The 16,233-nt window shown below is 43.2% G+C and overlaps 1 protein-coding gene across 1 annotated transcript; it reads left to right on the forward strand.

The window, feature by feature from the left end:
- Positions 1–337: 337 nt before the first annotated feature.
- On the forward strand, positions 338–16,216 carry SLC24A5 (solute carrier family 24 member 5; the record flags this gene model as incomplete). Its single annotated transcript, XM_087704200.1, has 9 exons — positions 338–548; positions 3,911–4,090; positions 6,340–6,423; positions 6,751–6,854; positions 8,632–8,732; positions 11,029–11,306; positions 12,218–12,421; positions 14,404–14,505; positions 15,619–16,216. Coding segments are annotated over 9 exons (1,587 nt in total), but the record flags the coding sequence as incomplete, so codon positions are not given.
- Between the last annotated feature and the right edge of the window lie 17 nt (positions 16,217–16,233).

Below are 16,233 nucleotides of genomic sequence, written 5' to 3' on the forward strand. Positions count from 1 at the left end.
CCCTATGAAGCGGTATATAAGTCTAACTGCTATTGCTATTGCTAAATTAAGCCCCGTCTCTGTCTAAAAGGACACGGCATCGGCGGCGTAGTTGAATCCCTTCTAGCCTCCCAATGTTTTCTCTTCCCCGACGAAGAGCTCTGAAGGACCCGAAAGTTTGCAGGGTTTTTTTTTTAATCCCTCTTGCGCCAAATTCCCCCACCGCTGCCAACCCGGGTCGGCTGATCTCGCGCCGCTTCCCAATGTCTTTTTTTTCTTTCTTTCCAGGACTTTAAGCCTCCCTCCCTCCCTCTCGAGCCCCCAAGGCTTTCCCAGCGGACTCACATGATGCCCCCCGCAACCCCCGAGCCCGGTCGCCTGCCTGCCTGCCCTGCCCAATGCGCGATTCCAGCCTTGCAAGATGTACCCAGCTCAGCGTCACCCCAAAAGCCGCCGCCGGGCGCCCTGCGTGGTCGCCCTGAGTCTGGGTTTGCTTTGGGGGACCGGAGGCTTTGCAGGGGGGCTTCCTTTGCTGGGGTCGAGCGCTCAGCACCTCCGCGAGGATCCAGGTAAGGCCGGGCGAGTTCCTTCGGCAGCTGCCCCTCCGCGTCCTGCGCCCCACTGCTCCGGGAAACGAGGTCCTTTGGAAGTGGGGAGAGTTCTCCTCCTCTTCTGGACTCCTCTACTTGGGAGTCAGTGGTCCTCGGGGTAGCCAAACTGCTCTCGGAGAGGTCCTTGCAGGCCCACGAAATGAATTCGGAGGGTGGAGGTGATAACACGGCAGGCATTGTAGTCTCAATTCATAGGGATCCCCTCAACCGGGAGCATTGATAAGGATAAGATGGTCTCAGGATTTGGTTGACAAAATCGGGAAAGAGGAGGTGATAAGCCACCTGGGAAAGCCAAAAGAAATTTTAGTTATTTAGTTGTTTTTTTTAATGTATTTTTTTTTTACCTTCAGAAAAAAGGTTTTATTTCTTTTAAAAAACACAAATATTTCATCATTTGTCAATCATTAAAACATTGAAGTACAATTTTTTTTGTATGCCCCTCCCTCCCTCCTCCTCCCCCCCCCCAACTTCCCAGAACCCGTACCCACTATGGATTTTTAACTAACACAGTCTAAAATCTATTGAGAAAAAAGAAATAAAGAAATTAATGACATTCTACATTGACCTTAGCTTCTTCTTACTGAACTAAGTTTAAACAATTTAAATCATTTCTGATCTTAAGCATAGGCTAACTGGAATTTCTTGGTCCCGTATTTATTTTGTATATAGTCAATCCATATTTTCCAGTCTCGTTTATATCTCTCATTTGAGTGATCTTTAAGATATGCCGATATTTTAGCCATCTCGGCTAAGTTTGTGACTTTCAATGTCCATTCTTGGATTGTAGGCAAGTCTTCCTTCTTCCAATATTGCGCCACCAACAGTCTTGCTGCCATTATTAGGTGCAGAATCAAGTTAGTCTCTACCACTGTAAAATCAGTACATATACCTAATAAAAATAACTGAGGAATAAACTTTATCCTTCTTTTAAAAATATTTTGCATAACCCACCATATTTTTATCCAGTTATTTAGTTATTATTTAGTTATTCAGTTATTTAATTATTCAGTTATTTAGATATTCGGTTATTCAGTTATTTAGTTATTTATTTCATCAAGCATGTGTTAGATAACATATATAAGTATAAACATGATTTTGAATACATGAAATGGGTACGAATAAAAGGGAACATTAGGACAGGGGAGGTAGGCACATTGGTGCGCTTATGCACGCCCCCTTACAGACCTCTTAGGAATGGGGTGAAGTCGACAGTAAACAGTCTAAGGTTAAAGTTTTGGGGGTTTGGGGAAGAAACCACAGAGTCAGGTACAGCATTCCAGGCATTGACCACTCTGTTGCAAGTCGTATTTTCTGCAATCGTCAAAACCATTAAAAAAAAAACAGCAAAAGTTAGAATATTTTGGACATGTGATGCGAAACCCGGAAAAATAATACACATACTTCAGTTAATCCTCCAAGGAAAGATTGAAGGCAGAATGAGGTCCAGACAGAAGAACAACATCCTGGTTTCAAAATCTAAGGGACTGGTTTGGTCAAAACTCAGAAGCACTTTTTCGTTGTTGATAAAAATAGGATCGCCGACATGATGGCTAATATCCGGTGACAGATAGGGCACAAAAAGAAGAAGGTCTCAGGGTTGTGACTTTCAGAGTTTGCATTCCCGAGTGTGCTTTGGAGGGTGTGTGCAGTCCAGTGGTGGGTTTCAAATTTTTTTAGAACCTCTTCTGTAGGTGTGGCCTGCTTTGTGGGAGTGGCTTGCCTGCCATGTGACCGGGTGGGAGTGGCTTGTCATCCATGTGACCGAGTGGGAATGGCTTGGCAGTCATGTGACTGGGTGGTTGTGGCCAACTTGTAAAATGTGGTGAAACTCATTTAACAACACTTTTGCTTAGCAACCAAAATGTTGGCTCAGAAACTCTGGCATTGAAGCACGCAAGTCTAAAAACTGTCAAGTTACAAGACCCTTACACCCCTAACCCTTTAGGGAAAAATAACTCCAGGAGTGTTCAAACTTGACAGCTTTAAGACTTGTGGACTTCAACTCCCAGAATTCCTCCTCCAGTCATGTTGGCTCAGAAACTCTGGCATTAAAACACGCCAGATGAAATAGAATACATTCATCAAGAATCATAAGATACAACACTTAGTGATAGTCATAGGTTACGAATAAGCAACCAAATTATACTAGGAAACAAATAAAACAATATAAATGTTAAAGATACAAGCAAAATGGTTATAGTCATAAGTGGGAAGAGATAGGTACTAGGAAGGAAGAGAAGAATAATAGTGATACAGTCTTAGTAGGCAATATGACAGTGTTGTGGGAATTAGTTATTAAGCAGAGTGATGGCATTCGGGGGGAAACTGTCCTTGTGTCTAATTGTTCTGGCGTGCAATGCTCTATAGCATCATTTTGAGGGTAGAAGTTGAAACAATTTATGTCCGGGATGCGAGGGGTCTGTAGATATTTTCACAGCCCTCTTTTTGATTCGTGCAGTGTGCAGGTCCTCAATGGAAGGCAGGCTGGTAGCAATTCTTTCTTCTGCAGTTCTGATTATCCGTTGAAGTCTGTGTCTGTCTTGTTGGATTGCAGAGCCAAACCAGACAGTTATGGAGGGGCAGATGACAGACTCAATAATTGCTCTGTAGAACAGAATCAGCAGCTCTTTGGACAGTTTGAGCTTTCTGAGTTGGCGCAGAAAGAACATTCTTTGTTGTGCTTTTTTGAGGATGTTTTTGATGTTAGGTATCCATTTTAAGTCTTGTGATATGATAGAACCGAGAAACTTAATTTGAAATTAGATAAGAGTACTTCAGTAAGGATAAATACATTTGGGGAGAGCCGTGCTCATTTTTTTTTAAAGCAAAGTCTTTTTAAAGCTGTTTCTCCCAAAAAAGAGGGAGACCATCCTTGTCACTTCCGCCTTGTCCTCTGGTTCTTCCAAGTGAATCTACTAAGGCAGCCGAGATGTGTTTTTTCATGAAATTAGGATTTCCTAACTTGCTTTACTTGTTTACTTGAGCTCAATCAGAAAGGTCGGCAGTTCGGCAGTTCGAATCCCTAGCGCCTCGTAACAGAGTGAGCTCCCGTTACTTGTCCCAGCTTCTGCCAACCTAGCAGTTCGAAAGCACGTAAAAAATGGAAGTAGAAAAATAGGAACCACCTTTGGTGGGAAGTTAACAGCGATCCGTGCCCCTTCGGCATTGAGTCATGCTGTCCAAATGACCACAGAGACATCTTCGGACAGCGCTGGCTCTTCGGATTTGAAACGGAGATGAGCACTGCCTCCTAGAGTCAGGAACGAGTAGCATATATGTGCGAAGGGAACCTTTACCTTTACCTTTAACTTGTTTTACAGAAAACAAGAGCCGGTGTGTTCTCTCCCCATCGTCGGAATTCCCCGATGGATTTTTCACACCGCAGGAACGAGTAGAAGGTGGCATCGTGATCTATTTTATCATCATTTTTTACATGTTCCTGGCAGTGGCCATTGTCTGCGATGACTACTTCCTCCCAGCGTTGGAGATGATCAGTCATAGTAAGTCTGCCGTGGGCTATCTTATCCCTTTCCCAAAACCGAATTGCCGTTCTGGACAATTCTGTGCAACAAGGCAACTGCCGTTTAGGAAAAGTTACGCAGCATTTTGTGGCTTATTGTAGGGGAAAGAATCCACCGCCAAGAGCATTATGGCTGCCAAAGAATTCAAGGATTATCTCTTGGGCTTGATCAGTAGTGAACAAATGGCCTCGTTTGTAGAGTCAGCGCGCCGAGAGCATATTCATCTCCTCGGCAGATAAAAAGGATTTGGGGAAGCAGCTATGAAATGTGTTCTGGACCAAGCCAAATTTCTAAGAATATTGGCAGCCTCCACATAATGGGCCGGCCGAGCCGTGACTAACTCCTTTTGTTCATTGTTTCAATTTATATGGTCCTTCACTTCAAATAAATGCACAACGGTGGGCAGTTTGCCACGCTTTTAAAAACTGAATAAATCAATATTTAAAAACATGGTTAACTATGATTAACTGAGTTCTCCCTCATCTGACCATGTTCGTATGTACAATGACCGATATGTTGAACTCATGGTGTGGGCTCTCGCAACGTGCTAAGCTAAAATGTGGTTGACGCTAAGAATTAAAATTCCAGTCTGCTTTTCTTTGTTAACCAATGAGTTTCTAAGGTATTTCTGGCTAGGAGAGAGAACTGGCCAGCCGTGGATGAGGAAACCTGGTTTACTCAAAAATGGTTAAACACAACCTATTGAAGAGTGAGCTAGATCTGTGTAACATCATGAGTTGGCAGATCACAGGGAGTGAATTCATACCATACATTAAACCAAACCTGAAGTGATTTGACTTCACATTACTATCTCTGCTTTTTTGGCACGCGTGTGCGCGCACACCCACACAAGCACACATTCTTCACAAATATCCCTGCCCATTTCCCTTCATACTCCCTTTACACGACTGGGTGTATTCTTGTGGTTTTTCAACCAGTCATTGACTACAATTTTCCCTTTCTCCAATGAACGATAGGTTGATCTATCCATCATCTACCTATCTATCTATCCATCCATCCATCCATCATCTATGTATCTATCTATCATCTCTATCTATCTATTCATCCATCCATCATCCATCATCTATCCATCATCTATATCTATCCATCATTTCCATCTATCTATCTATCTATCTATCTATCTATCTATCTATCTATCTATCTACCTACCTACCTACCTACCTACCTACCTACCTACCTACCTACCTACCATCTATCTCTATCATCAATCTATCTATCCATCCATCCATCCATCATCTACCTATCTATCTATCTATCTATTCATCCATCCATCATCTATCCATCTATCTATTCATCATCTCTATCTCTATCTATTCATCCATCATCTATCTATCCATCATCTCTCTGTATCTATTCATCCATCCATCATCTATCCATCTATCAATCTATCTATCTATCTCTACCCATCCATCCATTATCTATAATCAATCAATCTATCTATCTATCTATCTATCTATCTATCTATCTATCTATCTATCTCTGTCTGTCTATCTATCTCTATATATCTATCATCTATCTATCTAATATATATATATATATATATATATATATATATATATATATATATATATATATATATATATATATATATATATATATATATACATACATACATACATACATACATACATACATACATACATACATACATACATATATATATACACACACACACACACACATACATACATACATACATACATACATACATACATACATACATACGTGTTGCATAACAAAGGCAACAGTAAAAATAATGACTTTCTGCCGTGATGGTCTCTTATGATGAGCCAATAGACAGAGAAAGGAAGCAGTATGCTTCCTCCCATATTTGGGCATACCAGGGGTTGTGACACAATACCAATACATACATACATACATATATACATACACACGTGCGCGCATACACACACACACACACACACACACACACATATATCATAGGTGGGTTTCAAATCCCGGTGCTACCAGTCCACTCATGCATGTGTGCTTGCATCTGGGTGGGTGGGCGGAGCCTCCCGCCGCTGCCACTAACGGTTCGACCGATCCGGGCCAAACCGGGAGCAACCTACCTCTTCTATATCGAAGGGATATATGTAGAAGTAAGAAAAATCAATACAGAAATGAAAATGTTCTTCCTCGATTTTCACCCCTCCCTGATGACTGCATGCCTCTTTTCCCTTGTCCCCCGATTCTCCTCCCTGTAGCTCTTGGCCTTTCTCAAGACGTGGCAGGAGCAACCTTCATGGCAGCTGGCAGTTCTGCTCCTGAACTAGTCACCGCCTTTCTTGGTAAGCCACCCTTTAACCAGCACACGGTTTTGATGGATTTGATTTGATTAAGTTTGTATGCCGCCCTATTCCCGAGAGACTCAGGACGGCTAACAATAAAAAGGGAGAAGATACAAAATAAAATAAAATAAAAAACAGCAATTTAAAATTCTACAACAGCCGTAACCTCGAATGGGGCTGCATAGTTCAACAGCCCCAGGCCTGCCGGAACAGCCAGGTCTTAACTGCTTTGCGGAAGGCCGGAAGGGTAGTAAGGGTCCGGATCTCAACGAGGACCATCTTTGCCACAGCAACCGTCAGTCCTATCAACCAACGCTCTCTTTTTAGGTGTTTTTGTCACAAAGGGAGATATCGGAGTCAGCACCATCCTTGGCTCTGCCATCTACAATCTTCTCGGCATCTGTGCAGCCTGTGGGCTCTTGGCTGGCACGGTGAGTGCGCTCTTTCATGATTCCGCCTTCCCCTTGCATTTCTATGTATCGGTTTGTCAAACATGTACAAGATAGCAGGTATAAATATAGATATGGATTTGAACGAAAGAAATGAATACAAATAGATGGGGACTGGAGGACAGGGACGGAAGGAACGCTGGTGCACTTATGCACGCCCTCTTTAAGGTCCTCTTAGGAATGGGGTGAGGTCCACAGAAGACAGTTTAAGGTTAAAGTTATGGGGGTTTGAGGATGCAACAATGGAGTCGGGTAGAGAATTCCAGGCATTGGCCACTCTGTTGCTGAAGTCGTATTTTCTGCCATCGAGTTACGTAACTGCAAAGGGAAATTAATTTGGGGGCCAATTGATGGTACTTCCCAGGTAGGATGTTATCAAGGTCTTGGTACTTCTAGAAAGTTGATATAGAGGAACATACATCCTACAATAAGTTGTATCCAATAATTTCCATATTGTAGATGGAAATATCTTAAGTTAAGAAGAATGAATGATTGTTTACTGGGTGTGTTGACATGGTTAGGACATTCTCAGATGGAATTTGAAACACGTCAACCAAAGTATGGCTGATGGTAATCATGAAGATCAGTGGCTATTAGTCTTCACCAGTGGTGGGTTCCGGTGGCTGCTACTGCCAGTTCGCTCAGGGACATGCCATATTGCACACACACATGCTTGATGCGCACTGCACGCACAGGCGTAGTACAACTAAAATTGCTCTGCACATGCGCAGAAGCCAAAAACAAGATGGCGGCGTCTACGGTGCCACCGGGAGAACTGGTTCAGGGGCGTGGTAGGCCTGAGTTCCAGAGATCCACCCCACCAAGCTACTACTGGTTTGGCCAAACCAGTAGGAATTCGCCACTGATCTTCACACTGGTGGGATTGCCTCTGAAGGCCATCTGCTGGGAGATGGTGGGCTTCCATCAGTACTTACTTGGTTCCTGGAGGAATGCACAGTTGGACTGGATGGATCAAGATCAGTGGTGGGTTTCAAAATATTTTAGAACCTCTTCTGTAGGTGTGGTCTGCTTTGTGGGAGTGACTTGCCAGCCATGGGATTGAGTGGGAGTGGCTTGGCAGTCATGTGACTGGGTGGGCATGGCCAACTTGTAAAATGTGGTGAAACTCATTTAACAACGCTCTTACTTAGCAACCAAAATGTTGGCTCAGAAACTCTGGCATTTGAAGCACGCAAGTCTTAAAGCTGTCAAGTTACAAGACTCTTGCACCCTTAACCCTTTAGGAAAAAAAAACCCAGGGGTGTTCAAACTTGACAGCTTTAAGACTTGTGGACTTCAACTCCCAGAATTCCTCCTCCAGTCATGTTGGCTCAGGAACTCTGGCATTGAAGTGTGCATGTCTTAAAGCTGTCAAGTTACAAGACCCTTGCACCCCTAACCCTTTAGAAAAAAAATCCCCAGGGATGTTCAAACTTGACAGCTTTAAGAGTTTAAGGTTTAGATAGGACTCTTAGAGGCGGGCGGGGCGATTGGTGAGCCAGCCAATCAGTGAGCGGCGGGCGGGCCAAGTGTGGTGCGGACGGGGGGGGAGGGGAGGGAGCTGGAACCGGTTCTAAACGGCATGATAGATTTGTGAAACCTCTTCTATAGAAGAGGTTAGAACTGGCAGGAACCCACCCCTGATCAAGATCCAATCCAACAGGGAATTTCTTATGTTCTCGAAGGACCCATTTGTTACGAAGACTTGAAAAAAGCTCCCTTAATCCAATTGTTGTATTGTCTGAATTCTATTCTCTAGGCTTCACGCCTGTCTTGCTGGCCATTGTTCAGAGATTGCTTGGCTTATATTATTAGCGCTGGGGCCGTTCTTGCCATGATTGTAGACAACCAAGTTTATTGGTAAGTGTTCCCTGAAAATACTGCTCTCTCTTATTATATTCAGATGAAACAGCCCAGAAAGAACCGGCTGTTCATTGGAGAACTTTTAGGCATCACGTTTTTATTTATTTATTTTGCTTTTCCACACTAAGGGGCATGGTTGGCTGGTTTAATAAGTGGATTAAATGGTTGCTTACACTTAAAAGGCACACTCTAAATCAGTGTTTCTCAACCTTGGCAACTTGAAGATGTCCGGACTTCAACTCCCAGAATTCCCCAGCCAGCATTCAACTCCCAGAATTCCCCAGCCAGCATTTTGCTTTTCCAGACTAAGGGGCATGGGTGGCTGGTTTAATAAGTGGATTGAATGGTTGCTTACACTGAAAAGGCACACTCTAAATCAGTGTTTCTCAACCTTGGCAACTTGAAGATGTCCGGACTTCAACTCCCAGAATTCCCCAGCCAGCATTCAACTCCCAGAATTCCCCAGCCAGCATTTTGCTTTTCCAGACTAAGGGGCATGGGTGGCTGGTTTAATAAGTGGATTGAATGGTTGCTTACACTTAAAAGGCACACTCTAAATCAGTGTTTCTCAACCTTGGCAACTTGAAGATGTCCGGACTTCAACTCCCAGAATTCCCCAGCCAGCATTCGCTGGCTGGGGAATTCTGGGAGTTGAAGTCCGGACATCTTCAAGTTGCCAAGGTTGAGAAACACTGCTCTAAATATTTGGGGAGAGGCGGTTCTGAATTGTTATCGTGACTTGGGCATCATATACATTTAATAATTAACGGTAATTGATTTCCGCAAGGAAATGCTGTCCAAGCATTATTTAGCCGCCTATGTTCGTTAAGAGACAAACTGCTGGAATTCTTTGCTCTCTGAACTAGCAATCCAGCAGGTGGGGTGAATATGAGCTCCAGATCATGTGGACAACCATCTCCCAAAGCAGGCACGAGTCACAATGCTACACAGAGAGGTTGCCAGCTCTTTATTCAGATATTTTAGCAAGAGAAGATACGGATTTTTTTTCATGCCAGGCCTCTGCAGTTGAGGGCCTGAATCCTCATGAATGGTTTTTATGTGAGATGAATTCATTGCCACACAGAATTATTCTCCAACCACAGATGCAGCCTGTGTTATCTCTTGCATTTGGGGTTCATGCTGGTGGGTGTTTGGAGATGTAGTGAAAATGCAGAGCAAATGCTCAAGTGAAATCTGCCCGTTTTGACGCGGCATCTGATAGAGCCTAGCAGACCTTTGACTTATTCTGGTCACCCGTATCCCAAGCGTAGTCTGCAGTTGGAGCTAGGCATATAATGTGTATTGCTATGAAAAAGTCCCATGTTCAAACTGTACCAGGGGTGGGTTTCTCGCCCCGTCCCAACCGGTTCGGTTGGAACGGGGCCGGCGGCGTCCTCGTGCACGTGCGCAGTGCACGCATGCGTACTAGCGCCTGTGCGATGCTCCAGCTGCTCCTGGAGGATAGCGCAGGCGCTGTATGCATCCTGCGCATGCGTGGAAGCGCAGAACTCGTCAAAACCGGGTAAGGAGCGTGGGCGGGCGGGCCCTTCGCCGTTCCCGGAAGTTACTTACTTCCGGGTTCGCCAACCAACCGGTTCGCGGGGACTGCCGCGAACTGATTGAAATCCACCCCTGAACTGTACATAGCAATAGCAGTTAGACTTATATACCACTTCATAGGGCTTTCAGCCCTCTCTAAGCGGTTTACAGAGTCAGCATATTGCCCCCAACAATCCGGGTCCTCATTTTACCCACCTCGGAAGGATGGAAGGCTGAGTCCCTACAATCTGTAGGGACAGTTGGAAAATACTCATGTACTGAATTCAAGAACAATTGCTAGAGCAATGGGAAATGCAAGGACAGTTTTTTCCCCGAATGCCATCACTCTGCTAAACAACTAATTCCCACAACGCTGTCAAAATATCTAAAAGGGCAGTATTACCATCGTTATTCTCATCTTCCCTATTACATCTCTTTATCTTATTACTATAACTTTGTTGTTATAGTTGTATGAACATTTGAGAGTTTACACACCAGAAAGAAATTCCTTGTGTGTCTAATCACACTTGACCAATAAAGAATTATATTCCATTCTATTCCATTCCACTCCACTCTACTCCACTCTACTCTATTTTGCAAGATACATTGATTTGCTTCATGCAACAGTCTTGTCACAGCTGGTGAATGGACCAGCTGCGACTGGCTAGGTTATGTCTACCACATCAAACCAAAGTGGGTGGTTTCACACAACCTGTTAAGCCCACGTTGACGCTAAGTTTTTACTTTGTCTTAGGTATGAATGTGCTTCACTCCTGTTAATATACGGAATCTATATTTTAGTACTCTGCTTTGACATTAAAATCAACCAATATTTCATGAGCAAGTTTAGTCCATGCTGCACCTGCTTCTTGGTGATCACGGAAGATGCCGAAGACCAGCCATTGTCGGGATGGAGGGACGAGACTCAACCTCTTGTTCGACGACAATCGAGGCCGGACGATGACATTTTTCATGAGTCTGATTACACTCAACTTTCAGCAAGTTTACACGGACTTGATAACATTTCTGAAGGTATTTTTTTCCCCCCCATAGCCTCTTTAAAAACAGTTGCAAGATCTGCTAAGATGTATTTTTTGGAATCCTAACCCTCAAATTATAAGGGATGTAGCAATAGCAATAGCAGTTAGACTTATATACCGCTTCATAGGGCTTTCAGCCCTCTCTAAGCGGTTTACAGAGTCAGCATATCGCCCCCACAATCTGGGTCCTCATTTTACCCACCTCGGAAGGATGGAAGGCTGAGTCAACCTTGAGCGGGTGAGATTTGAACCGCCGAACTAGCAGTCAGCTGAAGTGGCCTGTAGTATCTTTTTTTAAATTCTTCATATTTTTCAAATGCTGAAAGCTTTAGATACAAAGGTATCTAAACATTTGATATGTTAAAACTATGTCATGACTAATTTGTAAAAAGGTTGTGATTAAGTATACAACTCCCCAGGTCAATACATTGGCTCCTGAGATATCTGTGGGGCAAACCAAGGACAAATACCTAATTTTTGCATTTTATTATTTTATTTCTAAGATAAAAGGTAAAGGTTCCCCTCGCACATATGAGCCAGTCGTTCCCGACTCTAGGGGGTGGTGTTCATCTCAGTTTCAAAGTTGAAGAGCCAGCGCTGTCCAGAGACGCCTCCATGATAATGTGGCCGGCATGACTAAATGCCAAAGGTGGACACAACGCTGTTATCTTCCCACCAAAGGTGGTCCCTATTTTTCTACTTGCATTTTTTACTTGCTTTAGTTGGCAGAAGCTTCCAATATTCAGATTTTTACATCTAGAGAAAAATTTAATGGAATAAAGCCCTAGGCAATTATAACAAAGACAGCTTTGTAAAGAAATAAAATAACTACATTATCAGGAAAACTGAATATTTTTTAAGCCTCAGGATCTCAATTTTTTTTTAATTCTCTTCATCGGACAGACCCAAGCGTGTTCACCATACCTGAAGCAGATCTGAAGCTAATTCTCTGGGTGCTCGCCCTCCCCATCATCACTGTACTATATCTGACGATTCCGGACTGCAGAAAACCTTTTTGGAAAAAGTGGTTCATGCTTTCCTTTTTCATGTCGGCAGTGTGGATTTCTGCTTTTACGTACATTCTCGTGTGGATGGTGACTATAGTGGGTAGGTTTACAATGGGCTAGTTTTATCAGCCTGCCTGCTTCATCCAACATGTTAAGCGGCATCTCAAAATGCAAAACTTGATTTCAGGGGATACTACTGCAGAGATCACATGTAAGACTGCAGATTAGAGTGTAAGAATTAATACCACACGATAACTGAGGGCTGTGTATGTGTCCTCAACAGTCAAGGGTATGGTTCTTAAAAATCATGAGTATAATATAAGGAAACTAGATGAGAATTGCTACCAGCGATTTGGAAAGGAGGATTAGAAAAGTCTGTTATTAAATATTATGGATGTTTAGCTAGAACAGGACATAAGGATTCAGTGTTATTGGAGGATTTTAGAAATATTAAATGAAATGCCAGTATGTGGTTATGTATTAAATTTCGATATATTTTATGATGAAGGACGTTTAAATAATTATAGTGAAATATAAATGGAGGTACAAGGGTAACATGTATAAATATTTGAGTTAAAATACTTGAGTTAATATGAATTATGTTTGATGACCGTGGAAGAGATGCACGAAAACCTTTTGTAACCAACTGATACACTTCCTACAGAATGTAAGGAAGGAAGATTTTATGTGTTGTGTTTGTTTTGAATTTTTTAAAAAAATCACTTGGGGGTTGTGCAAAGCCAATCTACGTGTCCCACAATCAGAGGTGGCATTCAGCCAGTTCTGGAGAACTGGTAGCAGAAATTTTGAGCAGTTTGGAGAACCGGCAAATACTATCTCTGGCTGGCACTGCCTCCCATCTATTTGCTGCCTCCCGAGTCTCAGCTGATCAGCATCCCAGCTGATCTTTTGTTGCCCTGCCCAGGAGAACGGAGCTGGAAGAAAGCAGGCTAGCGGAATGGGTAGGGAATGGGGATTTTGCAGTATCCTTGCCCTGGAGTGGGGTGGAAATGGATATTTTACAATATCCTTCTCCTGCCACACCACGCCCACAGAACCAATAGTAAAAAAAAATTGAATCCCACCACTGCCCAAAATGTATGACCATTTTAAATGTGTAGCTCCTGGCTTTGGTGTAACCTACCCCTCCAGACTCTGAAAGGTTTTTACCCGAGCAGCTAATGCAAAACAACGCAGGGATGGACACCTGCTTAAGGTAAAACCATTATAATACAAGGATGATGTAAAAGGGGGGAAAAAACCTAGAACCCTCAGACTGATTAAGAGTGAAATAAATTCGAAATCTAGTTTTGCCTTTAAAAAGTCGGCCGCTGTTGCCTCTCTTTATTTTAAAGTAAAAACTTTTGAAAATATATTTTATAGCAGGAAAGGTTGCATTTCACCACTTTCTACACCAGTGTTTCTCAACCTTGGCAACTTGAAGATGTCCGGACTTCAACTCCCAGAATTCCCCAGCCAGCATTCGCTGGCTGGGGAATTCTGGGAGTTGAAGTCCGGACATCTTCAAGTTGCCAAGGTTGAGAAACACTGTTCTACACATCAAATGTCTCCCTTGCTTTTCATCTGAATTTAGTTTTGAAAAAGCAAGGATTATTAGCAGGCTCCAGACGCCTCCTCCTATGAGAATGCAAGCATTCCCCCCCCCCCCCAAGAGTAGATTATCGAGAGGCTGGTGCCTCATATGACTTCAAACAGCTCATGTGATAAATATGCCAAAGTAACTGAAGGGATTAGGCTGGTTGTAGCTATTCCAAAGAAGGGTTGTCAAGAATAGCATTCTCTGGTATTTGAAGGAAAGGTTATGTAGCTTTTCGTAGTATTCAGTAGACCCAATTTTTTTTCACGGCTAAATAGCTTCCTCTGTTCAACTCCCGCAGCTACGGGGTTATCTGCTTTCAGAATAAAATTATAGCTTTGTTCATTGGCTACCAGGCTGCTGTATTCGAGTCGGGTCATCTTGATTTTAAAATGCGATACTCTTAAAATATTACGTATGATTGCTTCCCAATTCATTCTCGAGGAAATGAGATATTTGCTTTTGGATTTTTGTCTTGATTACAGGGGAAACCCTGCATATTCCTGAAACGATAATGGGCCTTACACTACTAGCAGCCGGAACCAGCATTCCAGACACAATTGCCAGTGTTCTGGTGGCTAAAAGAGGTAAGCCCTTTGCATCTGTTAAGCTACCGTGGCCAGGTTGGTAACCACGTGACGAAATGCGACATCTTTTCCGGTTTTTGATGTCTTACATTCGCTAAATTAATAAGCTGACTACATTCAAAAGGGCAAGAGGTTCTTCCAATTCTTTTACCTAATAAATTACTGGGACGAGACCATTGCCTTTTGTCCTACTTGGGAAGTGAGTGGTCCCCGTTAAAAGACAATACACTCATTTCACTCTATTTTGGATGGGCCTAGAGGGGCCATTACAGCAATAGCAATAAGACTTATATACCGCTTCATAGGGCTTTCAGCCCTCTCTAAGCGGTTTACAGAGTCAGCATATCGCCCCCCACAGTCTGGGTCCTCATTTCACCCACCTCGGAAGGATGGAAGGCTGAGTCAACCTTGAGCCGGTGAGATTTGAACCGCTGAACTGCAGATAGAAGTCAGCTGAAGTGGCCTGTAGTACTGCACCCTAACCATTGCGCCACCTCGGCTCTTTAACATGGATCTAAAGACATTTTCAAACTTGTGAAGACCACAGACGACGGTCCTGTGGACAAGATGTACATAGCAAGTGTCTTTTAAACGTAAAATCTTGAGTTGCTATAGTCACTTTCTGTGAGCTGGGTGGTCGTCTAGATTTGCCAATTACCTCCACTAGACCAATAAGATCCCACAGACTAGGCCTCCTCCGAATTCCATCAGCCGCCCAGTGTCGACTGCCGACTACCCGGAGGAGGGCCTTCTCTGTGGCTGCTCCAACCCTCTGGAACGAACTCCCCGTGGAGATTCGTATCCTCACCACCCTCCAAGCCTTCCGCATAGCCCTTAAAACCTGGCTGTTCCGACAGGCCTGGGGCTAAAGACTTGCAGCCCCACTTCGAATGGTATGATTGTTGTGTTTTTTAACTGTGTGTGGTCTTTATATTTTGTAACTTTGTTTGCTTTTCCCCTCCCTTGAATTGTGAGCCGCCCTGAGTCCCTTTCAGGGAAAAGGGCGGCATACAAATAAAGTAAATTCAAATTCAAATTGATTAATAAATAACAAATGAAACACTACAGCAAACCTCTTAAGGTTGACACACTTCATACGTTCTATCTTTGCAGGGAAAGGAGATATGGCCATGTCGAACATTGTCGGATCCAATGTGTTTGATTTGTTGTGCTTGGGATTACCTTGGTTTATAAAAACCGCCTTTGTTGACCCTTCAGGCCCTGTGCTAGTGAACAGCAGCGGATTGACGTATACGGCCATTTCTCTCATTTGCTCCGTCGTTTTTATTTTTCTGGCTGTTCATCTGAATGGCTGGAAATTAGACAAGAAGCTGGGAGCCGTTTCCCTTCTGATGTACTTAGCCTTTGCCACCTTATCAATTCTGTATGAACTCGGAATCATAGGGAACAATCCTATCAAGAATTGCGGCAACTAATTTGTTCGTGGCTTTTGGTTTTGTATAAATCCGCAATCGTGTGGAGGAAGGGAAAGGGTCGGTATCTCTTCATTTCGGCAAGAAAATAAAAGCTCCCAACATCTCCATGGGCTGTGAAACTTATTTAGAGAAAAATCCACATCATGACATTTAAAAAAAATAAAATACCACGGTTAATGCTGAAGGCGATCAAGACCAGCCAACAACTACGAAAGCTTGTAAAACAAATGGATGGGAAGAGAAATGAAAAACTCGCAGGCTTTACAATCGCAAGACAGGCAAAACTGACGAG

Source organism: Thamnophis sirtalis, unplaced genomic scaffold, assembly GCF_051295495.1.
Source record: "Thamnophis sirtalis isolate CommonGarterSnake01/CBP01778 unplaced genomic scaffold, rThaSir2_p1.2 scaffold_2, whole genome shotgun sequence".
Lineage (NCBI taxonomy): Eukaryota > Metazoa > Chordata > Lepidosauria > Squamata > Natricidae > Thamnophis > Thamnophis sirtalis.